The sequence below is a fragment of the Musca vetustissima genome, unplaced genomic scaffold (genome assembly GCF_032173495.1).
Source record: "Musca vetustissima isolate MV318-11 ecotype Yass unplaced genomic scaffold, APGP_CSIRO_Mvet_v1 utg53715, whole genome shotgun sequence".
Classification (NCBI taxonomy): domain Eukaryota; kingdom Metazoa; phylum Arthropoda; class Insecta; order Diptera; family Muscidae; genus Musca; species Musca vetustissima.
In genome coordinates this window covers 40,392-67,078 of record NW_026889038.1, presented here as the reverse complement: position 1 = coordinate 67,078, position 26,687 = coordinate 40,392, and the positions used below count along the sequence as shown (strand labels likewise).

General features: G+C 32.5%; 1 protein-coding gene across 1 annotated transcript; it reads left to right on the top strand.

The window, feature by feature from the left end:
* Window positions 1–489: 489 nt before the first annotated feature.
* Window positions 490–25,988, top strand: LOC133336780 (homeobox protein goosecoid). The gene is made up of 4 exons (XM_061545061.1): window positions 490–604; window positions 734–1,279; window positions 7,306–7,676; window positions 25,746–25,988. Exons 1-4 carry the CDS (start codon window positions 490–492, stop codon window positions 25,986–25,988), a joined length of 1,275 nt encoding a protein of 424 aa, XP_061401045.1.
* The last annotated feature ends 699 nt before the right edge of the window (window positions 25,989–26,687 follow it).

Below are 26,687 nucleotides of genomic sequence, written 5' to 3'. Positions count from 1 at the left end.
GAGTAGAGATATTTTTTTTTAGCTCAGTGACAAATTAACAAATATTTTAATAACATAATAAAGTGTGAAGAAAAAATTAAAACTAGAGAGAGAGGAGGAAAAAAATTTTAAATCATTAAAGAGGATTAAAGATAATCAAAATAAATTAAATAATAATAACAACAACAAGTGTTATAAAATAACAAAATAAAAAAATTAAATAAAAAAAATAAACACAATTAAAAAAATTCGAAACAAAGTGTAAACAAAAAAAGTTCAATAAAAAGTCAGTACAAAAAATTTATCAAAATTCTGTCCTCATTGTGGCCAGCTCCAGACCAACTTGTTGGTAAACTGGAGCCTAAATTAAATAACCCCAGCGGTAGTGGTTCTACCAAATTTAAAATTACCTTGGTAAGGACGGGTGACAACGAACGTTGTACGCCATCGACCACACCACCGGCGTCACCGTCGCAGGCAGTCCAACCTCACCATCTATACAGCAACAATATGGTTGAAACCCATTCCCCACCAACTGGATTAACAATTAAACGTTGCCCCTCGGCCAGTCCGCAGCACGAACAGCAGCAACATCAAATTTCGCCGCATAATATGGCCACACAACAACAACAGCAGCAGGCCCATTTGCAGCAGTTGCAATTGTTGCAACAACAACAATCTACAAATCGCACGCGATCACCCAACGATGTCATCTCCGCCGTTACATCGGCCAACACCACACCCAATGCTGCCTATTTGACCACTGCCATGCTATTGAATTCTCAACAATGTGGATATTTGGGCCAGCGTTTGCAATCGGTTTTCCAGCAGCAGCAACACCACCACCATATTACCCAATCTCAAACCCCCTCCTCAGATGATGGTTCACAATCGGGCGCCACTATCATCTTGGACGATGATCATTCTCCCCCGCATTTACAGTCGCAACGGCTGACCCGTGATAATGCCGCCGCCTCAGTTGTACAAACAGCTGCCGCTGCCTCCATATTTAGCATTGATAGCATTTTGGGTTCAAGATCTCAAAATCCAAATAATGGCAACAACAACAGCAATAATAATAACAACAACAATGCAAATTTGAATAACAACAACAATCATATCATTAAACGTTCCACCGATTCACCCACCTCACCAAGTTCAAATTCAAGTTCGGCGGCCTCTAGCCCCCTGAGGCCACAACGTGTACCCGCCATGTTACAACATCCCGGCCTTCATCTAAGCCATTTAGCTGCAGCGGCGGCAACGGGTTTTGCGGCGGCCTCACCTTCAGATTTTTTGGGTAAGTTTCGTTCGGGTAATGTGATAGTTTTTCATTGTGTTTGTTAAGGAGATTAACAAATTTTAAATGGGGGGAAATAAGGTTTGGGTCTCAAGTAATGAAAATTATCGACAAGGTCATCCGTCAATCAATAAAGGGAAAAATGGGGGAAAATGTGGCATAGGAAAAATTAATTTTATTGTAGATACATGTCAAATTTAAATGACAGCTCATGGAAACGTTTGCAGGTTCTATAATGCGAATTTATGAAATAAGATTAATAAATAGACACCAAGTCACTAAAGTACAAAAAAAAAACACCAAATATTTTTTCAACTATAATTTAAGATAATAATCATTCAAAAATATTTTTGGAAAAAAATCCATAGCTGTGACAGTTCTCAGAAAATATTTTTTTTAAAAAAGTCCGTAGCTTGTAGTAGCTGTCAGATATTATTTCCAAATCCCATTTTTTTTTTGTGAAAGTCCTAAAAAAATTTAGCTGTGATAGTCCTCATAAATATTAAAAAAAAAAAGTGCGTAGTTGTGACAGAACCCCGAAATAAGTTTCAGAATTTTTTTAATGGCTGTGATAGTTCTTGGGAGCTCTTTATTGTCCCTGAAATAGTTCTCAGTTTTCATAGAAAGCGTTTTTTAGATGTCTGTGATAGATTTAAGATTTTTTAAATATCTGTGATAGTTCTGAGGTTTTTTTTAAATATCTGTGATAGTTCTGAGATTTTTTTAAATATCTGTGATAGTCCTCAAATACATTTTATAATAACCCTTAGCTGTGATATAATTCTCAGAATTAGTTTAAATGACTGTGCTAGTTCTTGGAAGCTGTGATAGTCCACTGAAATAGCTCTCAGTTGAAATAGACAACGTTTTTAAATGTCTTTGATAGTTTTTTTTTAATATATGTGATAGTTCTCAGAAATAGGTTTTTGGAAAAAAAATTGAAATGTATAGTAGAAAATATATTTTATTTAAATTCATGGTTGTGATCGGTCTTAAAAACTATTTTATTAAATATAGTTCTCAAAAATAAAAATAGTTCCCTAAAAAGGTTTTTTTTCAAAAATGCATAGCTGTAAAAGGGCCATAGAATAGTCCTCCGATTTTTTAACTGATTGTGATAGTTCTCAGAATTTGTTTGAATGTCTGTGATAGTTTTCTGAATTTTTAAAAACATATTTTTTTAAATGTATAGCTGTGATAATTCTTATTTTTTAGGCATAGCTGTGACAATTCCTTGAAAATATTTATGGTTAATTTATAGCTGAATAGAACCCTGAAATAATTCTCAGATTTTTTTAAATAACTGTGATAGTTCTCAGAATTTTTTAAATGGCTGTGATAGTTCTTGAAAGCTATAATAGTCCCCTGAAATAGTTCTCAATTTTATTAGAAATATTTTTTAGTCTGTGATATTTCATCTCAGTTCTCAGATTTTTTTAAATGGCTGTGATAGTTCAGGAAAGCTGTAATAGTCTCCTAAAATAGTTTTCAAACCTCTATAATAATAAATGTGATAGGTCTTTTCAAAAACAGAAAACCTCAGCTGTGATAGTCTTGAAAAAAAAGCTGTGATAGTTCTCCGATTCTATTTCAATGAAAATCTCAGCTGTGATAGTCTTGAAAAAATAGCTGTGATAGTTCTCCCATTTTCTTCAATGAAAACCTCAGCTGTGGTAGTCTAGAAAAAAAAATAGCTGTGATAGTTCTCCGATTTTTTGCCAAATTTCAGTGATAGTTCTAGGAAACTATTTTTTGGAAAAATTCAAAACAGGACATATATTTTTTCTAAATTCGAGGCTGTGATATTCCTTAAAAACAAACCCCAAAAAGAAAACTTCAGCTGTGATATTCTTGAAGAAATAGCTGTGATAGTTCTCCGATTTTTTCAATGAAAACCTCAGCTGTGATAGTCTTGAAAAAATAGCTGTGATAGTTCTCCGACTTTTTTTTAATGTCAGTGATAGTTCTCGGAAAATATTTTTTGGAAAAATTCAAAGCAGGACATATTTTTTCAAAGTCCGAGGCTGTGATATTCCTTAAAAACAAATCCAAAGTTGTGATAATTCCTAGAAAATTTTTTAAACAAAATTTTAGCTGTGATATTCAAATCCATAGCTGTGATATTCCGCATAAAATATATTTTTTACAAAATTCATTATCCCCAGGAAATATTAAAAAGAAAATCCTTCAAAAATATATTCTATAAAAAATTTCATAATTAAGAAAATTTTGGGAGACAGATTTCAAGAAATCCGATTCTTTAAAAATGTTCTATAAAAAATTGACTAATATAGCAGAAATCGGCGACTATTTCATTTTAATTTGAAATCGCCACCATCCAAGCCGAATTTCATAAAAAAGTAGTTACTTTGTGGAACTACCACCAAAGCCAAATTAAAAAAAAATAGCTACTTTGTAGGACTAGGCCCGGATGTAGTTAAAACAATACCTTTCGGAATAGATTTTTTATGAACAAAAAAACGTGCCATGATTTTTTGCATTAAATTTTCCTTCTTAAATCCCCCTGTCCCCCCTTCAATACATTTAATTTCGCCTTAAGTATAAGATTTACATTTTATTTAAAATATTGTAAATAGAAAAGAATTCTGAAAACGGCTTATATTATTTTATGGCACAACCGGGCTTTGAGCTTAAATCGATGGTTGAAGCGATTAGCGGAAAGAAGGAATCCGAAAGCAATAAAGCGGAAAAGATGATTTGCCGATGTATTCCTCCGACAGCAGCAGCAACAACACTTTGTCGATAAAATGTTACACTTCACCTCTTCCGTCTATGCGTGGCACAACACCTGAGGCATTAAATTGTGGGTCCCCCACTTCGTTTGATGTGACAGCCGTCAGTAGTCAGCTACTGCAGCTTTTAATATTACAATGCAAAGAAGAAAAAATCACAATCTTCTAAGTGAAAGCATTTTCTATTGCGCTAAGCATATTTAAATGTTTTAGAAATAATGTTTTCCATATTTTTTTGTTGCGAATAGCCCTTCAAGTCAATTTCTGTGGATTGTTTTTTTTTTCTTTTTGTTCTCCTTTTATACCCTTAAATCCCCTGAATGACTGACTGACTGCTTGGGGTCGGTGGGTGAGTAATTTTAAACCATAATGGAATAGACACTCACTCGCTCACACACATTTTCAGGTGAGTTAGGTTCGATGGATATTTTTTGTTGTTGTTGCAAAATTTTCCTCCCTGTCACACTCTTCGGTGAGGTGGTGAAAACATTCGATTTTACATTTTTTCCTTGCGGTTACAGCGACGGGGTTGTGTGTGTGTATTAAATAGTATAAAAAGCTTCGGTTTTTAAGCATAATGCAGGTTAATTCATCCATGAAAGATGGAAATATTTTTTATGGAATCAAAAGCGAACGTATCAGCAGCAGCGGCAGCATCAGTGGTCGCCATAGGCTTGCATTTATTTGCTGTGTGTTCTGTTTTGTTAATCTTCCCAAGTATTTATGGTATTTTAGAGCGAGAACATAAGAGCTTAATGCAAATAGGTCATGGTGGTTAGATTAGGTATGTGGAGGACAATTGAAAGGAATATATTCCGAGGAATTTGTTAAAAAAAACTGCTGGGCGATAACTGAATCGCAACAAAATTTTAAATATGACTAATGGGTGATAAAAAAAATTTATTTTTAAATAATCCAAACCTTACATGAATCACAAAAAATATTTTTTTAAAAATCCACGCCATATATAAAAAAATTTGGGCAAAAAATGTTGGTCGGATTTTTTTTTAATTTTGTTCGTTTTTTTTAATTTTACAAATTCAGATTTTTGTATTTTTTACTTATTTTATACCATTATGAATTTAATGGTTTTTTATGTTTCGCCTGCTATTAAATGCCCAAAAAATTTGGTCGGATTTTCATTTTTTTAATTTTGGTCGAATTTAAAAAAAATGAAATTATTTGTTATCATACGTTTTTTATTTATATAATTATTATTATTATATTTCTGTTTTTTTTTCATATCCCAACAAAGAAATTTTTGGTCGAATTTTTTTTTTAATTTTGGTCGGATTAAAAAAAATTAAATTATTTTTTTTTTTATCTTTTACTTATTTGATTATCATTCATATTTTGTTTTTATTTTACATGACATGAAATGCCCAAAAAAAAATTTGGTCGGATTTTTAATTTCAAATTTTTGGTCGAATTTTCTCAAATTTGGTCGAATATTTTTTATCATTATTTCTTTATTTTTATAATTTTTATTATCTCACTGCAATATTTTTGTCTTTTCATATTCTACCATTTTTTGTTCATTTTTTTTTTTTTTTTTTTTGAAATTTTGGTCGGATTTTTCAACAAATTTTTTTTATTTTGTACGTATTCTTTATTACATACATAATGGTTTTTTATGTTTTGCCTGCAATTAATGTCCAAAAAAAAATTTGGTCGGATTTTCAGTTCTTAAAATTTTGGTAGATTTTTTATTTAAAAAAATTGGTCGAAAACATTTTTATCATTATTTCTTTATTTTTATAATTATTATTTTCTCAGACAAGTGTTTATGTCTTTTCATATCCCATCAAAAAAAAAAAAAAGGTCGGATTTTCTTTTTTAAATTTTGGTTGGATTTTTTGAATTTTGCAAATTTATTTTTTTACTTACTCTTATTTCATAACGATTTTTTTTTAGTTTTGCCTGCAATTAAATGCCCAAAAAATTTGCTTTTTCAATTTTGTTCATTTTTTTATAAAAAATTGCTCGATATTTTATTTAAATTTTACAAATAATTTTTTTTTTAATTTTTACTTAAATCTTCCATAAATTTGGTTCATTTTGCAAAAAATTCAAAAAAAAAATTTGGTGAAAAATTGGACCAAATTATTTATTTTTATATTACATTTTTTTAAGCTAATTTTTTTTGTGTTCATCAAAAAAAATTGATCAGATTTCCTGTTGTTTTAAATTTTGGTCGATTTTTTTTAATTGGTCGAATAATTTTTTATCCTTATCTCTTTATTTTTATAATCATTATTTTCTCAATGTTTTCTAATGTTTTTGTCTTTTCGGATCCGAAAAAATTTAATTTCATATCCGATCCAAAAATGTTTGGTCGATTTTTTTTTAATTTTTTTTGGATTTTTTTGTATTTAATTTTACAAATTTCAAACTTTTTATTTTCATTCTTAATTTTTATTAATTTCTCATACTTTTGGTCGTTTTTTTTTTTATTTTTTTGTAATATTTTTTAGTCGTCTTCCTGCAAATATCCGACAAAGAAAATTAATTTCATTTGTAATATTTTTTAGTCGTCTTCCTGCAAATATCCGACAAAGAAAATTAATTTCATATCCGATCCAAACATTTTTGGTCATTTTTTTTTTTTTTTTAAATTTGTTCGGATTTTTTTTTTGTATTTAATTTTACAGTTTTCTAACTTTTTTATTTTCATTCTTAGTTTTTATTAATTTCTCATATTTAGTTTTTGGTTTTATAGTTCCAAAAAATTTTGGTGTTTTTTTTTTTTTTTTGTTAATTTCTTGATTTTTTTTATAAAAAAATATTTTTTATTCGACTTCCTGCATATTTGATTGATTTTAAAATTTCACAAATAAATATTTTTTCTATTTATTTAATTTATTCTAATTTTTTAACAATTTCCCATTTTTTGGGGGTTTTGGCCCAATATTTTTTTTTAATTTATAGAATTTTTTTAATAAAAAAAATATTTCGACTTCTTTCAATTTCGGTCGGTTATTAATTTTACAAATTAAAAACTTCTATTTTTTTATTTTTAAAAAATTTTCCATTTTTTTGGTGGGTTTTAAGCCCAATATTCTTTCCGGAATTTCTTGTTTTTTTATTTAAAGAAAATTTTTTATTCAATTACTTTTTTAATTTCGATTTTTCACAAATGAATATGTTCTAACATTTTTTTTATTTTATTCGAATGTTTTAACAATATCTCATTTTTTGGGTTTTTATTCCCAAAAAATTTGGTCGTTTTTTTTAAATTAAAAAAATCTAAATTTTTCCTCTCTCTCTTTCCAGTTGCCTATCCCAATTTCTATCCAAATTATATGCATGCAGCTGCCGTGGCCCATGTCGCGGCCGCTCAAATGCAGGCCCATGTTACGGGTCATAATGCGGCGGCAGCTGGATTGTCGGCCCACAATCATCACGCCACGGCCCATCATCATTTACATCACAGCGCGCATCATCACCCCCATCATCATCACCATCATATGGCTGCCCATTTGGGTCATGGACCACCACCAAAACGAAAGCGTCGTCATCGTACAATTTTCACCGAAGAACAATTGGAACAATTGGAGGCGACTTTCGAAAAGACCCATTATCCCGATGTGGTGCTGAGGGAACAATTGGCACTGAAGGTGGATTTGAAGGAGGAAAGAGTTGAGGTAAGTTAGTGAGAAGTTGGTTAATTATAGAAGAACAAATTTTTTTGGTAGAAGTTTTGGTTAAATTTTCGTGGGAAGCCATGAGAGTGCTGCTCATGCCCTGTATGTGAGAATCGTAGTTATTTGTTTAGTGGATTTTTATGGGGTTTCCTATTTAACCAAAAAATAAAAATAAAACGAAGTTTGTTGGTGATACCAAAGATTTATCTTGTGGTGAATGTTAATTTGTTGAATTTAAGGATATGGTTCGGCTAAGCAAATACCATGAGATTGAGATAATGGTTCGGCTGGTTCGGTCACAAGCTTCCCCGGCCAGAGAGAGATATCATTTTTATTGACAATGTAAACAAATGACGACGTTCAGAGGTTTTGTTTTACAAAAGCGAAACAAAACAAAAAAAAATCCCAAAACCTAATACTTTATGCCTCAGTTGCCTGGGAATCATTTGCCCCGGGGGCTTTACCACCCCTAAAGTTTGAGGCTAAGGACAATGATGATGGTGATAAGAGACCACCAGAACTGAAAGCATTGGCCAAAGGTATTTAAATACAACTTAGCAGTCATTGAAACACACAATAACAACAACATCAAAAATCCCTTAAAAGCATCTCAAAAATGCTGAGTGGGTATTTGATTCGGAAGAGTGGTGGGGTGAGGTTATTTTTTCCAAAATCCATTACCGAAAATTGCCGTTGATTGTCAACACAAACAAAAACAAACATACAATTGCTACTCGTTGACAAATCAATTTGTTAACATTTATTGCTAAATTAAATACCCCCCTCCCCTGACAACTATCTTCCGCTCCCCTCCCCCCCCCAACCCCTCTTCGATAAGTGTTGAATTTGTAAGGATTTATTGTCAAACAGATGTGGTGTTGATAGCACACACAAATTTCAAATTAATTGTCCTCATGTGGCATATGTTTTGAATTAGAGGATGTGGAGGAGAGGAGGCGAGAAAGGAGAAAGGGAAGGGTTGCAAACACTTCTAAGGTTTAATAAACAAACAAACACACACACACACACACAAATAATCATCATTATTATAAATGTCAAATGTCACCACATTTGTATTTGGTTACCCATCTACTTGGCCAGGGTCTCTCAATGCCAAAAATTTGCCTTCGGGTGAATTTCCAAAGAGCAAAAATCGGTAAGAGAATGAGGGAGAGGGAGAGAGAGCGGATGTTGATTATTATTATTACACATTAGGTGGTAATTTATTTTACAGCTTAAAGCTAATTTCTCTTAACATAAATATACTTTGGCTAAGGCTAAGTAATTAGAGTCTTATTAGGAGAATGATGGCCGGGGAAAGGCTTTACTTCTTGCTTTGATAATGATGATGGACTAAGTAGAGGTGTTTAATTGTGTCCCTTAATCTTGGCCCTGGGCTATGTGTTCGTTCGAATGTGGGTGTTGAGGGGTGAAGGGTGCTACAAAATCTGCACCACACCTTTGGTGTGCAGATTTCCTGAGGATTTTCATACCGGTGACACTTTTAAAATCTGTCAGCATTAAATAAAAATGAGAGCTGGGGTAACTACAGGCCTAAGGAACGTCATTTTTGGTGAATTTGGTCGAATTTTCATTTCCAGTTCACAATTATTTTTTTTTTTATTTCACATAGTCAAACCCCGTTTTTTTTCCAAAACTATGTTAAGCACTTTGCTTTTAGAGGAAAAGCAATCAGACTCAAGTATTTTTTTTTAAGTGAGTGCAAAACATTTGAAATGTATTGAAAGTTCAATTCAATCCAGCTAATTATATATTCACACACTCTTCTGAAACGAAAACGTTGTGAAATTTTGTTAACAAACTTTCTACAACAACAAAAAATTAAATAAACAAATATTTTGTCTATATAAAATCATAAATAGGGACAAATGTGAAAGGAATCATATGTTATTTATTTGCTCATCCTAAAAATATGCAACATACATTGCAAGTAATACGAAGACTTTTAAATAAAATATAAAAAAACAGTTGGGCGCCATTTTGCCCAAGCACAAAAATTTTGTCCTGTATTTGGAAAAAATTGTAATTATATTTTTTTTGTTAAGATTTTCTTTATTAAATGCTTTTTAATTTTTTCCGCCAATTTTTTGTTTGTTGGGCGCCATTTAATATATATTCGTCTAATATAAATACTTATTCGTGACAGGAAAATAATTAAACAATTAAATAAAAAAATATAGCGAAAGGAGTGATTGTGGCATGTGATATTTCTGTAAAGGCCCCACGTTGGGCGCCATTGTGATATATATGATTTTGTTCTCAAAATCCTATAAAAAAAGATAAAAGACGATAAGAAATCTAAGATATATGCCATAAAATATATCTAGTATGAATTGTCAGCAACATTTTAACTAATAACAAACAATTTTGCGATCCATGTTGGGCGCCATTTTATCATTGTGGTTTTTTTTTATTTTTTAGTGATCAACAATAGGCGTGGATTTTTTAAAAATATTTTATAGGGATTTTCTGGATAGGCGTGGATTTTTTAAAAAAATATTTTTTAGGGATTTTCTGGATAGGCGTGGATTTTTTTAAAATATTTTCTACGGATTTTCTAGATAGGCGTGGATTTTTTTAAAAATATTTTTAGAGATTTTCTGGATAGGCGTGGATTTTTTAAATATATTTTTTTAGAGATTTTCTGGATAGGCGTGGGTTTTTTTAATATTTTTTTAGAGATTTTCTGGATAGGCGTGGATTTTTTAAAAATATTTTTTAGAGATTTTCTGGGTAGGCGTGGGTTTTTGTAATATTTTTTTAGAGATTTTCTGGATAGGCGTGGATTTTTTAAAAATATTTTTTAGAGAGCGATCCATTTTGGGCGCCATTTTATCATTGTGGATTTTTTATTTTGCACTGATCAACAATATGCGTAGATTTTTTTTAAAAATATTTTTTAGCGATCTTCTGGGTAGACGTGGATTTTTTAAAAATATTTTTCAGAGATTTTCTTGATAGGCGTGGATTTTTTTAAAAATATTTTTTTGAGATTTTCTGAATAGGCGTGGGTTTTTTTTAAAAATATTTTTTCTATCGACGTATATAATTTTCTTAGGCGTGGTTTTTTTTAAAAATATTTTTTAGCAAACTTCTGGATAGGCGTGGATTTTTTATTTAAATATTTTTTAGCAAACTTCTGTATAGGCGTGGATTTTTTTTTTTAAATATTTTTTTAAGGATTTTCTGGATAGGTGTGGATTTTTTTAAAAATATTTTTTTAGGGATTTTCTGGATAGGCGTGGATTTTTTTAAAAATATTTTTTAGGGATTTTCTGGATAGGCGTGGATTTAAGGAATTTTCTGGATAGGCGTGGATTTTTTTTTTTAATATTTTTTAGGGATTTTCTGGATAGGCGTGGATTTTTTTAAAAATATTTTTTTAGGGATTTTCTGGATAGGCGTGGATTTTTTTAAAAATATTTTTTTAGGGATTTTCTGGATAGGCGTGGATTTTTTTAAAAATATTTTTTTAGGGATTTTCTGGATAGGCGTGGATTTTTTTTTCTGGATAGGCGTGGATTTTTGTAAAAATATTTTTTTAGGGATTTTCTGGATAGGCGTGGATTTTTTTAAAAATATTTTTTTAGGGATTTTCTGGATAGGCGTGGATTTTTTAAAAAATAATTTTTTTAGGGATTTTCTGGATAGGCGTGGATTTTTTTAAAAATATTTTTTTAGGGATTTTCTGGATATTTTTTAGAGATTTTCTGGATAGGCGTGGATTTTTTTAAAAATATTTTTTTAGGGTTTTTATGGATACTTTTAAGAGATTTTCTGGATAGGCGTGGATTTTTTTAAAAATATTTTTTAGGGATTTTCTGGATATTTTTTAGAGATTTTCTGGATAGGCGTGGATTTTTTTTAAAAATATTTTTTAGGGATTTTCTGGATATTTTTTAGAGATTTTCTGGATAGGCGTGGATTTTTTTAAAAATATTTTTTTAGGGATTTTCTGGATAGGCGTGGATTTTTTTAAAAATATTTTTAGGGTATCTGAAATTACCTTGGAGTTTTTTACATATTTTGTAGGTATTATCTGGATAGGCGTGGATTTTTAAAACAAAAATATATTTTATGGACTTTCTGATTTTTTTAAAGGCCCCACATTGGGCGCCATTGCGTTACATAGGATTTTGAGATAATAATTAAAAGGTAGATGCTAAAAAATATATATAAAAAAATATATCTTTGCAAAACTTTTGCCTCAGAAAAATATTTTCTTTTTTTCTGGCACCCCAGTTTGGGCGCCATTATATCTTTGCCGAAATAAAAAATCTATTTTTTCCATATTTATTGAGTTATTAGCAGGGAAAAAAGCGAAAACTTAATGATAAATGTTATAATGAGAGAAACCAGGTGATCATGTGGATTATTTATGGATTTTTTGATGAAATAAATTTGTAAAATATGTTTGAATTAAAGTAAAATATTTTTTTCTGCTCCTTCCCCGACCCTACCAGAATGTGTAGAATAATTTTTCCCAGGAGCCCCACCTTGGGCGCCATTTGCATTTATGGACTGTTGATGAAATCATTTTGTAAAATATGTTTGAATTAAACTAAAGTATTGTTGTTTCTGCTCCTCCCCTGACCCTATCAGAATATGTGGAATAATATTTTCCAGGATCCCCACGTTGGGCGCCAGTTCTTTTTTATGAATATTTGATAATTTTGTAAAATATGCTTGAATTCGTAAAATATTTTTGTGTCTGCTCCTCCTGACCAAAATATGTGTAATATTATATTTTCCCGGAACCCAACGTTGGGCGCCATTTCTACTTATGAATTATTAATGGAAAAAGCTTGAAAATTTTGTAAAATATTTGTTGTTGCTGCTCTTCCCCACCCCTGGCCCAAGCAGAATGCGTGGAATATTCCATTAAAAAATTTTTTTTGAATAACTAATTATCAGAGTATTTTGTGGGGACCTCTCTGTGTGTGGGAGAAGACAATTGTTGATTTAACTGTTGACCATTTAATCTTTTGGAACCTTTGAAATCAAATCAAAATATTCGAAAAAAATGAGACATGTGTAGAAAATTTATGCAAACTCATTTAGAGAGGCAACATTCCTAGGGGACACACACAAAAATCTAGGGCTTCAAACTCTCACCTCCCCCCTTATTATTATGATAATAAATTGAGTTCTTTTTTTTCTCAACATCGAAATCGGAATTTCAGAATATTAATCATAAATATTTATTATTATTATGATGATGGCCACTTAAATCTGATCTGAGTTTTGGAAGGAAAAAAATGAAGATTTACTATCATTACTAAGGGGGTGCATAAGTGTACCAACAAAATACGATGTTGGTAACAAAACATAAGAGGCAATAATTACAGAAAATCTTTTAAAGGCTGCTTTGCCTCTGAAAACATTGCGTGTGTGTGAAACTGACTCAGGTTATTCATTCAGTGTTTGCTTTTGATGAAATGTAAATTTTCTTCTTCTAAACACAGACAAATAACAGACCCATAGAAAAGATCGATCTCTTAAAATCGTTTTTTTTTTTTTTTTGTTGTTATTTTTATTTAAACCATCAAGTGGTCGTCTTGAGGCCAAACAAGAAAATAAATTCAGTAGCTGTAGACAGACGCTTGTAGACAATTAACATAAATTAAACAGAGATGAGAAGAAAAAGCCAGAAAAGCAAAAAAAAACGAAAAAAGAAAACATAACATCCTGTAAATCTTATTGACAGTTTTTTTTTCATTTTGTAATGAAAACGTTCCAGCAAGAACAAGTCAAGAAAGTAAAAAAAAACAAAAGAGTAAAAGACAAGCACCACTTAGCCACTGGTATTGGTTTATAAGCTGCTGGCATTAACCATATATGTATATATTTTTTTGAGATTTGTTTGCCTTCTTTATGGTCATTGAGTAAATAATTTGTTGCTACGTTCCGTAGGCACACACACACACACACATACACACACTCAGACACATACTCAACCAACCATTATTAATCAATATTTGTCCAAGTGATGAAGCCAAATATGCCACACATTATTTTAAATATTTTTATTATGATTATTATTTTGTGTTGTTGTTCATTTCGGATGGGTTCGTTTTTGTTTTTGACCACACAGGGCCATAATATTTTGTTCACAATTATGAGCCCTTTTTGGTAAACAATAAACCAAAAAAAAAAAAAAAAACGAAAACAAAAACAAAACAGTTTGTCCCAAGTCACTGATTCGTGTGATTTAAATATTGGCGGTCATGCCGAACTGATCAAATACAACTAATCCCCGTACAAATGTTCAAGTGGCGGAGACGACTAAATGAATGAACACACACACGCACATTCCTTTCTACACAAACTAATGGTCAATGTCTTCATAATTATTGAAATTTCGAAAAATATTCAGGGTATTCCATCTTTGTAAGAAAGAGAACTAAGACAGACCAGAAATTGGGTGCCATAAACCTAATGAGGAATTGAATTCTTCTCTCATCAGAAGCATCAATGGATTTTCTGAAATATCTATATTTAGGAAACTCCAAAACAGGTTGTTTTTGGTGTGACCCACGTTGGGCGCCATATGAAAAAATATGCATAAACATACAAAAATAAAATTACTAAACATTTTACAGTTTTCTCTTAATTAAAATATTATTAAAAAAATAAAAAAACTGTAAAAAAGAGGTCTAAGATTCTACACGTTGGGCGCCATTAGCCTAAATTGTGTGTAGAATACTTCTCCGACCAAAGTATGAAACATTTTTGTATTAATACTTTGGAAACTATTAAAATGATAATTGTTGTACAACCACGTTGGGCGCCATTTTATCACATCGAAAGATAGTATGGGAAAAATACTCTTAAAAGAGAGGTATTGAAAAAAAATGTTGTGATGTTGAAAATGTGATATATCGGTCCACGTTTTGTTATAACCCTAAATGCAGTTGGCCGCCATAAACCCAAATGGTGTATAGAAATGTTCTCCCATTAAATTATGAAAATTTTTTTTATTAATAGCTAGGAAACTCTTAAAAAGATTACAGCCTTGACTTACGTTGGGCGCCATTTTAGCACAATGAAAGAAGAAACAAACAACATTCATCGGACTATCGATCTGAGAGTCCAGGAAAAATACTCTTTAAAAACAACTATTACTCAACTCTTTTGATATTGAAAAATATAGTTGGGCGCCACAAAACCAAATTTCCGTGTTTTGGGGGATTTGGTTCACTTTTTGGGTTAGTCTCCATGTAACGGCATTTTGTAGAGTTTGGGCGTGTTTTTCAATCAAAATGTTTTGTGAATCGTTATTTTGGGTTATTATTGGGTAACATTTTTCCCAATTCGGAAGGTACTATGTCAGGTACCTTCCGAATTTCGGTATTTTACTACCAAAATTTAGCAATACCAAAAATTAGCAATATTTACATATGTTTCAGGGTAGCCCCCATGTCAGATGCCTTCCGAATTTCGGTATTTTGGGGATTTTCGTCTTGTGTTTTTATCCGATTTGGCTGAAATATGGTATTTGGTGTTCTCATTAGATATAATATTTGCCTACCAAAAACTATCAATATTTTGAGGGTCGACCCAACATCAGGGTACCTTCCGAATTTCGGTATTTTGATATTTTCGGTACGTTTTTTTTTTATCCAAATTTGCTGTTATTTGGTATTGTCATAGGGTAGCGATTCTGCCTACTAAAAATTATGAATATTGACCTACGTTTCCGGGTGGCCAGGGTACATTCCAAATATCACTTTTTTGAGAATTTTTTACAAGTTTTTCATCCGAATTGGCTTAAATTTGATATTTGGGTTTCTCATTACGTAAAATATCTTCCTACCAAAAGCTATATATATGTTGGTCCACTTTGGAGGGTAGCCCCCCATATAATGGTACCTTTCAAATTTCGATATTTTGAAGATTTTTGGCAATTTTTTCCGTCCGAATTGACAATAATTTGGTATTTTAGGATATCATTGGGTAGCTAATCAGCCTACCAAAATTTATCAATATTGAAATAAGTTTCAGCCCCTATGTCAAGGTACCTTCCGAATTTCGGTATTTTGAAGATTTTAGACGCGTTTTTTATCCAAATTGGCTGAAATTTGGTATTTTGGTTCACTTTTGAGTGAAGCCCCATGTAAAGGTACCTTCCGAATTTCGGTATTTTGAGGATTTTAGACATGTTTTTCATCCGAACTGGCTGAAATTTGTTATTTGCGGTTCTTATTTGATAAAAAATCTCCCTACAAAAATATATCAATATTGGTCAACTTTTTAGAGTAGCCCTCATATAAGGAAATGGCTGTAATTTGGTATTTTGGATTAACATAGGGTAGCAAATCTTCCTACAAAAAATTATTAATATTGGTCAGCTTTTAGTACATTCATAAAAATTGCGGACCGTCCGAATTTAATGATGTTTTTATTGGACATCTCAAATGTTTACACACAAAACTACTATGACCTCTATCATAATCAGCCTGTAAAATTCAAACACACCTAGGGACACACTCACACTTGATACTGCCACCAACACCACCATCACCATCATGCCATGCCATGCCCCAAAGTCCTGAGAAGAAAGGTTAATGCCACACATTATAACCACAAAAACTAAACGTTGCCATTGTTTAGGCTATTAACACAACAATAACAACAACAATGAATTGCAACTTCAATAGAAGTAAAAGGTGGAACACACACACGCAGCCTACTGTGCTGCCACTTAGCCACAATTACCAAAACAAAAAAAAAAGCACCGCTTGGATTAAGAGGTCTACATAAAAGAGGGCAATTGTGACGGAAACCCCCTCTCTTAAAATCATAGAAATTCCTTAAGAATAGCAGTCATTTCACTACAAAATCTGGTTCTTATTTCAGATAGGTGTTGTTGTTGCTGTTTTTTTTTTTTTTTTTTTTGTTAAAGGTGCACAATCATACGATAGTGTTATCCTTTTAATGGCAGGATTTATTACGTAGCTATTAGCACATGTTTAGAGGGGGGCTTTGGAAAATAAAATAACAAAACCAAAAAATGAAAGTAGGCCGACAAAAGGACAACTGGCAACAATTATGGTATAGAAGTAGAAAAGGATAAAAAGCACTTGAAAAGGCAGAACAGATCAAATGAGGCGCTTTTTTCTTAAAATTATGAGAGGGGTCCTTAAAAATTTCGAGTGAAAAAAAATTATTATTTCAGCGGCATTTTCTTTTTTTTCCTAAATTTTCTTTTTTTAATTTCATTTCTTAAATTTATATTTTTTCGAGATATATTTATTATTCTTTTCCTCCTCCTTTGACATCTGTGTGTTGAAAAATTTGGATTAAATATCGACCTTTGTTTATTTTCGTTTGGATAAATTAAATCAAAATTAAATGGCAATGATGTGGAATCAGCAGATTTTATATGTAATCAAAACACGTGTGAGTGTATGTGTGTGGTTTATTCACTCTCTCTGTGTATGTGTGTGGGCTTGAACGACAGACCTCTTCATCCATCATAAATACTCGTATATTTTCATTACATTCTTGCTTGCTTGATTTGATGTAAGTGTGTGTGTGTGTGCGTGTGTTAAGTGCCTTACGGCGGCTATGCTTTGGTTATTGTCGAAAAATTAGTATTTTGATTAAACAATCCCACACACCCCCTGTTTTTACGCCATCACCACCCTCCTTGCCTGTGGTGTGTCACAACACTTGTCTGCCTCACTTCGTTTGTGGTCGTCAAAAGCCCAGCAGGACTTCTTTTTTGACAAGTGGTTTTATGAAGCAGATAATATTGGCAGGAAATATTGTTAAATAAATATTCTACCACAAGGGAGGGGAGGATGTTGGATAATTTCATAATTGAAACAATCAAAAAATATTGTTCTTCTTCTTCTTTTGCTAGATAAATATTATTTTGTTTTCTTTTGATTTAATAAATTTATAAGTAGACTAAATAGTGCACGTGAAATAACACGATCAGAATTTTAAAATAAATATTTTTTTTGTAATTGACAGGGTGGAATTTTTACATTGCAAATGTAGACATTTTCAAGAAAAAACCAGTCGGACGGGGCCGACTATATGATACCCTTCACCACTTTGGGTATATTCAACAGATGAATTCTAACAGACGTCGCATTTTTAAAGCAGCAGTAAAATGATATTGGATCCATAAACATGTCATTCTGCAACCGATACTAAATTTTTTATTTGGTCAGATATAGAAGCTATATTTAAATCTGAACCGATTTTCACGAAACTTAACACACATCATTCTAGACCTAATTCATTACGCTGTGCCAAATTTCGTGCAAATCGAAAGATATATAGGGACATTGGTACACCATTTACCTTAAATCGGACGAAAATATATATGGGAGCTATATCTAAATCTGAACCGATTTCCAGGAAACTTAACACACATCATTCTATACCTAATTCAGTACTCTATGCCAAATTTCGTGCAAATCGGAAGCTATATAGGGACTCTGCCGCACCATTTACCTTAAATCGGATGAAAATATATATGACAGCTATATCTAAATCTGAACCGATTTTCACGAACCTTAACATATATCATTCAAGACCTAATTCATTACGCTATGCTAAATTTCGAGCAAATCGGAAGATATATAGGGACTTTGGTACACCATTTACATTAAATCGGACGGAAATATATATGGGAGCTATATCTAAATCTGACTCGATTTTCACCAAATTTAACACACATCATTCTAGACCTAATTCAGTACTGTATGCCAAATTTCGTGCAAATCGAAAGATATATAGGGTCTTTGGTACACCATTTACCTTAAATCGGACGAAAATATACATGGGAGCTATATCTAAATCTGACTCGATTTTCACCAAATTTAACACACATCATTCTAGACCTAATTCAGTACTGTATGCCAAATTTCGTGCAAATCGGAAGATGTATAGGGTCTTTGGTACACCATTTACGTTAAATCGGACGAAAATATATATGAGAGCTATATCTAAATCTGACTCGATTTTCACGAACCTTAACATATATCATTCTAGACTTAATTCATTACGCTGTGCCAAATTTCGTGCAAATCGAAAGATATATTGGGTCTTTGGTGCACCAGTTACATAAAATCGAACAAAAATATGTATGGGAGCTACATCTAAATCTGACCCGATTTTAACGAAACTCAACTCACATCATTCTAGACTTAATTCATTACGCTGTGCCAAATTTCGTGCAAATCGAAAGATATATAGGGACTTTGGTACACCATGTACATTAAATCGGACGGAAATATATATGGGAGCTATATCTAAATCTGACTCGATTTTCACCAAATTTAACACACATCATTCAAGACCTAATTCATTACGCTATGCCAAATTTCGAGCAAATCGAAAGATATATAGGGACTTTGGTACACCATTTACGTTAAATCGGATGAAAATATATATGGGAGCTATATTTAAATCTGAACCGATTTTCACGAAACTTAACACACATTATTCTATACCTAATTCAGTACTGTATGCCAAATTTCGTGCAAATCGGAAGATATATAGGGTCTTTGGTACACCATTTACCTTAAATCGGACGAAAATATACATGGGAGCTATATCTAAATCTGAACCGATTTTTCCAAATTTTAATAGGGTTCGTCCTCGGACCGAATAATTGACATTTGCCAAATTTCATCCAATTTGAATCATAAATTCGACCTGTACTTTGTTTACAATTTAACATGACAGACGGACGGACATACATAAATCGACTCTGAAAGTGATTCTATGCATATTCTCAAAAGGAATCATGTGTATGTCTCGTTTCCTTTTGCCTGTTACAAGCATATGCACAAAGACATATAGCCTGTACCACAGCGTGGTGAAGGGTATAAAAATACACACCTTATATAGAGCCCAGAAAAATTATTTTAAAAAATTCACGTCTTATATAGAGGCTGAAAATTTTTTTCCAATTTTTCTACTGTCGAAAACTTTCTTTTTTTGAAATTTGTATTTTTTTATTTTTCTCCCAAGCCCCACCTTTGTGGCAAATGTAATTTGACTAATTAATGAAGCTATCATCAGGCATCACCGGCCCTACAACTACCAAAAACAAGCAACACCACCAACACAACTTTATGGTTTTAACAACTTTGATGCAATGCAAGCAGACAAACACACACACACACCATTTTACACACATGCGAGTGTGTTTGTGTGTGTGTATGTGTTTAACATATCAGTTTTGCATTGTTTATTCCATAACGAAATCCTCTTTAGGTAAGATCCAGTTTGGCTGGGTTTGGGTACGGTTGGTTCTGCATTTTTTTTTTTTTTTGCGTACAACCATGCAAAATATGGTTTTCATAACTGCTCTAGTTGATGTGGTTGTTGTTCATATTTTTGTTGTTCTTGTTGTTGTTATATAGGCTTCAGCATAACATACCGTTAATTAAAAATCAACCGCTTCCGGGTTGTTTGTTTTATGGATTTCATACTGCCACCAAAATGGTTGGTTGGTTGGGCGAACAACCAACAGACGAACACAAAAGCACGACAACGATGATGACGAGGACGACAACAACGACTTTTGAGCATCATGAAAACGCATAACCCAAAAAACAAACCAAAGCAAATATACATCAGCGTTTTATAAGCTTTATAACCCAATCTCACTCATCTGGGTTATCCTTGACAAGGAAAAAAAGCATCCACAACAACAATATGTAAGCAAACAATTGGACACACATAGCCTCTCTCTTAACCACCCTCTTTCACACGCACGCACAACACTCACATACACACTGCCGCCTACCTTTATTGAGTAATTTTTGCCAAATTGTAAACAAAAATATCTGCCCAAGGGCGGAGGGTAGCCACAACCAGAACACACAGATCGAAAAAAAACGAAGAGGTCAAATGTTGAAAAACCAATTTTCACAATCTGGCTATATATATTCATATGTATATATATGAAACAAACAAACACACACACAAACTCACACATCAGCACCTTGTCATATGTGTAAACAACAAAAAAAAAAAGAGATCGGGATGGATTTTTTACTTAAAAAATTATTACAAAACCCTGTGTACCAATAAAGAAAATGGGAAAACAAAGAAAAACTCTGCGGGAAAATTCATAGATTTTTCAAGGTGACAGAAACTTTGGACAATTTTGAATATTTTTTAGAATGATTTTAAATAAAAAGAAATTTAAAGGGAGATTTAATTAAGTTCTGTCGGACCGAACTTTTAGTAGCCTCTAATATGAGGTGGGACTTCAAAATACATAAAATCGATTGGAACTTCTACATGCGCACTACGTCATGGTAAATTATGATAACCAAAATATAAAATTAGAGTATTTTTTTTTGAATAAGAAAGGTCTATAATCCCAAAAATTCCCATATTTGGAAGGATCCCTTATATGGGGTCCACCCCGAAACTTCAACGAATATTGACAATTTTTTGTATGTTGATTCCTTATCTAATGAGAACCCAAAATACCAAATTACAGCCTTTTCGGTCGAAAAATGTACCCAAGCTCCGCAAAATATCGAAATTTGGGAGAAACTCTTATATGGAGGTTATCCTGAAAAATTGACCAATGTTGATAATTTTTGGTAAGAAAACTTCCTACTCAATGAGAACCCAATGTACCTCATTACAGCCATTTTGGTTGAAAAACATGCCCAAGCTCCTCGAAATACCGAAAATCGAATGATACCCTTATGTGGGGACTCCCCTAATATGTAGATCATTATTGATAATTTTTGGTACGGAGATTTTATATTCAATAATTATTCAAAATACCAATTTACAGCCAATTCCATTGAAAAACGTGCCCAAGCACCCCATAGTACCGCAAAATCATGGGTACCGTTATATGGGAGCTACCCTTAATAGCTGACCAATATAGATAATTTTTGGTACAGAGGTTTCCTACCCAATGATAATCCAAAATACCAATTTACAGCCATTTCCGTTGAAAAACGTCCACCAAAGTCTCTTAAATACCGAAAATCGGAGGGTACCCTTATGTGGGGACTACCCTAAAAAGTGGAGCAATATTGATAATTTTTGTTACGGAGATTTTATATCCAATAATAATTCAAATTGCCAAATTACAGCCATATTGGTTGAAAAACGTGCCCAAGCTCCCCAAAGTCCCGCAAAATCGGGGGTACCGTTATATTGGGACTACCTTAAAGAGTAGGTCATTATTGATAATTATTGGTATGGAGATTTTATATCCAATAATAATTCAAAATACCAAATAACAGCCGCTTCATTTCAAAAATGTGCTCAAGCTCCCCAAAGTACCGCAAAATCGAGGGTGCCGGTATATGGAAACTACCCTTAATTGTGGATCAAAATTTATAATTTTTGATATGAAAATTCCCTATCCAATGAGAATCAAAAATACCAAATTACATCTATTTCGGTTGAAAAACTTGCCCAAGCTCCTCGAAATACCGAAAATCGGATGATACCCTTATGTGGGGACTACCCTAAATTGTAGATAAATATGGATAATTTTTGGTAGGAAGATTTGCTTCTCAATAAAAACTCAAAATACCAAATTAAAGTCAATTCGGGTAAAATACGTGCCCAAGCTCCCAAAATATCGAAATTCGGGAGCTATCTATACACGAAGACTTCCCTAAAAGGTGGACCAATATTGATCATTTTTGGTATGGAAATTTTCCACCAAATGAGAACTCAAAATAACAAATTACCGCCATTTTAGTTGAAAAACGTGCCCAAGCACCGCATAGTACCGCAAAATCATGGATACCGTTATATGGGAGCTATCCTTAATAGCTGACCAATATTGATCATTTTTGGTACGGAGATTTGCTACACGATGAGAACCCAAATTACTAAATTTCAGCCAATTCTATTTTAAAGCATGATCAAATAACCAAAAATATCGAAATTCGGGAGGTACCTTCACATGGGGGCTACCATCAAGACTTGACCAATATTAATAATTTTTGGTAGGGAGATTTTCTACCAAATACCAAATTACAGCCAATTCCGCTTAAAAACGTGCCCAAGCTCCTCCATATACCAATATTTGGCAGGTACCTCTATATTGACGACGTCCTTAAAGTCGGACCAAATTTACTCATTTTTGATAGGACCCTTTAAATGTCAAACCTTTTGCCTGATTCTGATTTTTTGTAACATTTTTCCAAATCTTCTGCACGTGAGTGTGCCTCACTGAGTTTGTATGTGTGTGCGTGTGCATGGTTCCATGTTTATTCTATGCATGCAACAATAATGAAAAGTGTGCAAAAAACCCCGAAATACCCCCTGGAACCAAAACCAAATTTTATAACAATTTAACGGTTCTAAAACAACAAAGGCGTCAGTCTGTCAGTCAACCAATGCTGACGATGGCCTTTAAAATTTGCCTTTAAGCCAACATCGAAAAAAAGACCTCGATATTTTCCAAGTATGTGTGTAAAATTTATGGGATTAGAATTTTTTTGTTACAACTACGCAGCTAATACCAAAAATTCAAAATCATAGGATTCAATTTTGTGTGTATGTGTGTGTGTTTTTTTGCTGAAAAGCCTTTTGGTGTTGTTGTTTTACAGCATTTAGCGTTTTGTTAACTAAATGTTGATTAAAATTTAATTTTTTATGAACACAGTCACAAAAGTGCACAAACACACGCATACATGAACATTGGTGTGAGTGTGTGTGTGTGTGTGTTAGAATGTTGGGAGTGTCAATTATCACACGTTTTTTCCATGGGTAATATATATATATATATATATTTTTTTTGTAAAGGGAGGAATAGGGCATTTCAAGTGAAACCAAAATTGAAATCTCAAAATATTGAAACCCAAAATAATTTAGAAATTATTTTTTAAAAATTATTTAATAAAATATTACCTCGATGCACCATTTTCTTAGAAGGTCCAAACGCCTAATATTCTCTAGAAGGAAAAAGTGGCCATATAATTTTAAATACCCTCCTCCCTAAATATTCGATATTTAATTAAAATATTTAATATAATTAAATATTTAATATTAAAATATATATCCCATTAGTTATGTTATTATGAACAATGGCCAAACTATAATAACGACTTTGACGTTTCGGGTAATAATAACAAAAACCAAATATGATGATGGAAAATTTCCGATTTTATTATTTATTGTTGCTGTTTGTTCATAATTAAAAATGCGGAAAAATATTTATATAATTAAGACCCAAAATCCGCGTTATATTGGTTATAAATTAGCAAACATATCAACGTACATATACACAACCACAAACTCATGTTTATATATATAAACATGAGTACATATATACATACATATATACTTTAATAAAATATTACGTATTAAAAATACGTATGTATGTGTGGTGATGCATAATATGCGCACTTTGTTTGTATTAGTGTTATTATAATCTCATTTAATATGTATGTGTGACATTTTACATGCGGCAAATAGAGACAGAAAAACCTATCCGAAATGAAAAAAAAATTAATGCTTACTTACTTTACTTAGCTGGCTTGTTACTTAGCGGTTGTTCTATAAGCCGAGCTTAAAAAAGATTTCTAAAGATTTTCCGTCGCTCTTGTGCACATCTACTCCAATTTCTATCAAATTCTTGGCCTTCCCCTTCTGTTGGCTCGTTTTTATATGGCTTTTGAGTGGGGGAATCCTCATCCATTCTCACAACATGACATAGCCAACGTACACGCTGCAGCTCAATACGTCCGAGAACAGATGGTATAGCTCATGTTTGTTCTGGCGGGAGGTGGTCTTGTTTCTAAACTGCTTATTTAGACCATAGTAGCATATTTTGGCCAATACCATCGTTCTACGAATTTCAAAACTGATGTCATTAGTTTTATTTATGGTGGTACCAAGGAATATATAAAATCGTTCACTACCTCTCGAAGCTGCAGTTTTCAAGTTCCACAGTAGGTCCGAGTCTACTGGACGTCTTGCGCGTTGATACCATCAGCTTGGTCTTTTCGCCATTTACTGCCAGTCAAGTCGTTCAAAGATGGCTAATACTGCTCTCAATCTTCGACCCATTATGTCGTTGTCATCGGCGTAGGCGAGTAACATGTGTTGTTTGGTGTAAAGAGTCCCATTTGTGTTCACATTTGCATCTCCAATGAAGTTTTTCAGCAGGATATTAAAAAGATCACATGACAAACTATCACCTTGTCTAAATCCTCGTTCGTTATTGAAGGGTTCCAATAGGTCCTTTCCGACTTAACTACTGACCTTGGGCCACTTTAACTTATCCTGCATAGCCGTATTAATTTTGCAGGAATGTCGAACGCAGACAGGGCATTATTTATCTCTGAATGGATAGGGCTGCGACTATGAAGCCGCATTTGGAGCAGAATAAAAATCTGGACAATGGTAGATTTGCCAGGTATGAAGCCGCATTGGTATGGCCCAATAATGTAATTGATCATTGGTTTCTCTCGTTCACGCAGCACGCTGGATAGAACTTTAAATGCGATGGGAAGAAGACTAATTCCTCTATAGTTGGCACTTATAGTCTTGTCTCCTTTTCTGTGCACGGAGCACAGGATGCTAAGGTTCCAATCATTGGCATGCATACCTCTAGCCAAATTGTACTAATCAGCTGGTGCATGCTCCTTACCAGCATCTGACCGCCAGTCTTGAATATTTCGGCTGGTAACCCATCGGCTCCTGCTGCTTTATTACTCTTCAGCCGATTGATTGCTGTTCTGACCTCATCTTGGCTAGGTTGGTATACACTCTATACCGTCATCTCTTATTGGTTCTGTTGTATCTTCTTCATCGTTACTGTTTGATACCAGAAGCTTTTCGAAATGCTCCTTTCAGATCCTCAACACGCTGTATGTATCTGTCACCAGGTTCCCTTCTTCATCTCTACAGGAAGATGTGCCTGCACCAAAGCCTTCGTACATTTTTTTTTTGTAAAACTCAAACGATCTAATTTTTCGGTACTTCCTTTTTTGCTGATTTTTTTTACTTTATTTTTTTACTCAAAAAATCAATCATTAAAATCAATACTAATAAAAAATTATTTTTCTTTCTTTTTCATTTTAGGTATGGTTTAAAAATCGCCGTGCCAAATGGCGTAAACAAAAACGCGAGGAACAGGAGCGCATACGCAAACTGCAAGAGGAACAATGTAATGGTGTAACGCAAAATCCTGCCACTGTGAACAACGCCAATCCAAATGGTGTTGTCAATCTCAAGTGTAGCCCTGAAGATTTTGTAACGCAATTGCATATAAAACCAGATCCCAATTATAGTGATGGTGATGAATCGGATTTAGAAGTAGCATAAATTAGAACGCAATTTGAAAAAGGAAAAAAAACTTATGTAAATATAGATAAATCCTATGAGAAGTAAAAAAAAATTCCCTTCTTTCCTAGATACTCATTTTCTTGTAATTAATTGTAAAAAAAATGTGCTGAAACTGTATACTATTTATTATTATTATTATTTTTTATTTTTTTTTTTTTTTTGTAAATATTTATTTTTTTGTTATTCGTTTAAGCTGCACTGTATAATTTTTTGTTATTATTATTTGTATTATTTTTAGGATAAGTTATATATTATTATTTGAATAGACTCAAGTGATTATTGAAATTTGTATCTTAATTGATTATGGAGTCGTTTGAGTCGTTTATTAAATTATGTGTGAATTTTTAAATGTAAGTTAAAACAAAAATAATTGAAATGAAAAAAACGAATACTTAAATAAAAAAATTATTTGAAAAAAAAAACAATTAAATGTTTTTTTTATAAAATAACAAATCACAAGGAGAAAATGATCCAGAGGCCAACGACAGAATTGCTGCTGATTTAATTCTTTAAAATGAAAGTTCTTGTTAAGAAATCAAAGTTTATACTTCAAAAAATATTACAATATTCTTCTATAGAAACCCCTCTAATAAAAAAATGTTCTTCAAACATCCATTTTTTGTAAAACTCAAACGATCTAATTTGCTAGCGAAGAGAACTTCGTTTTTGTCTCAAAAC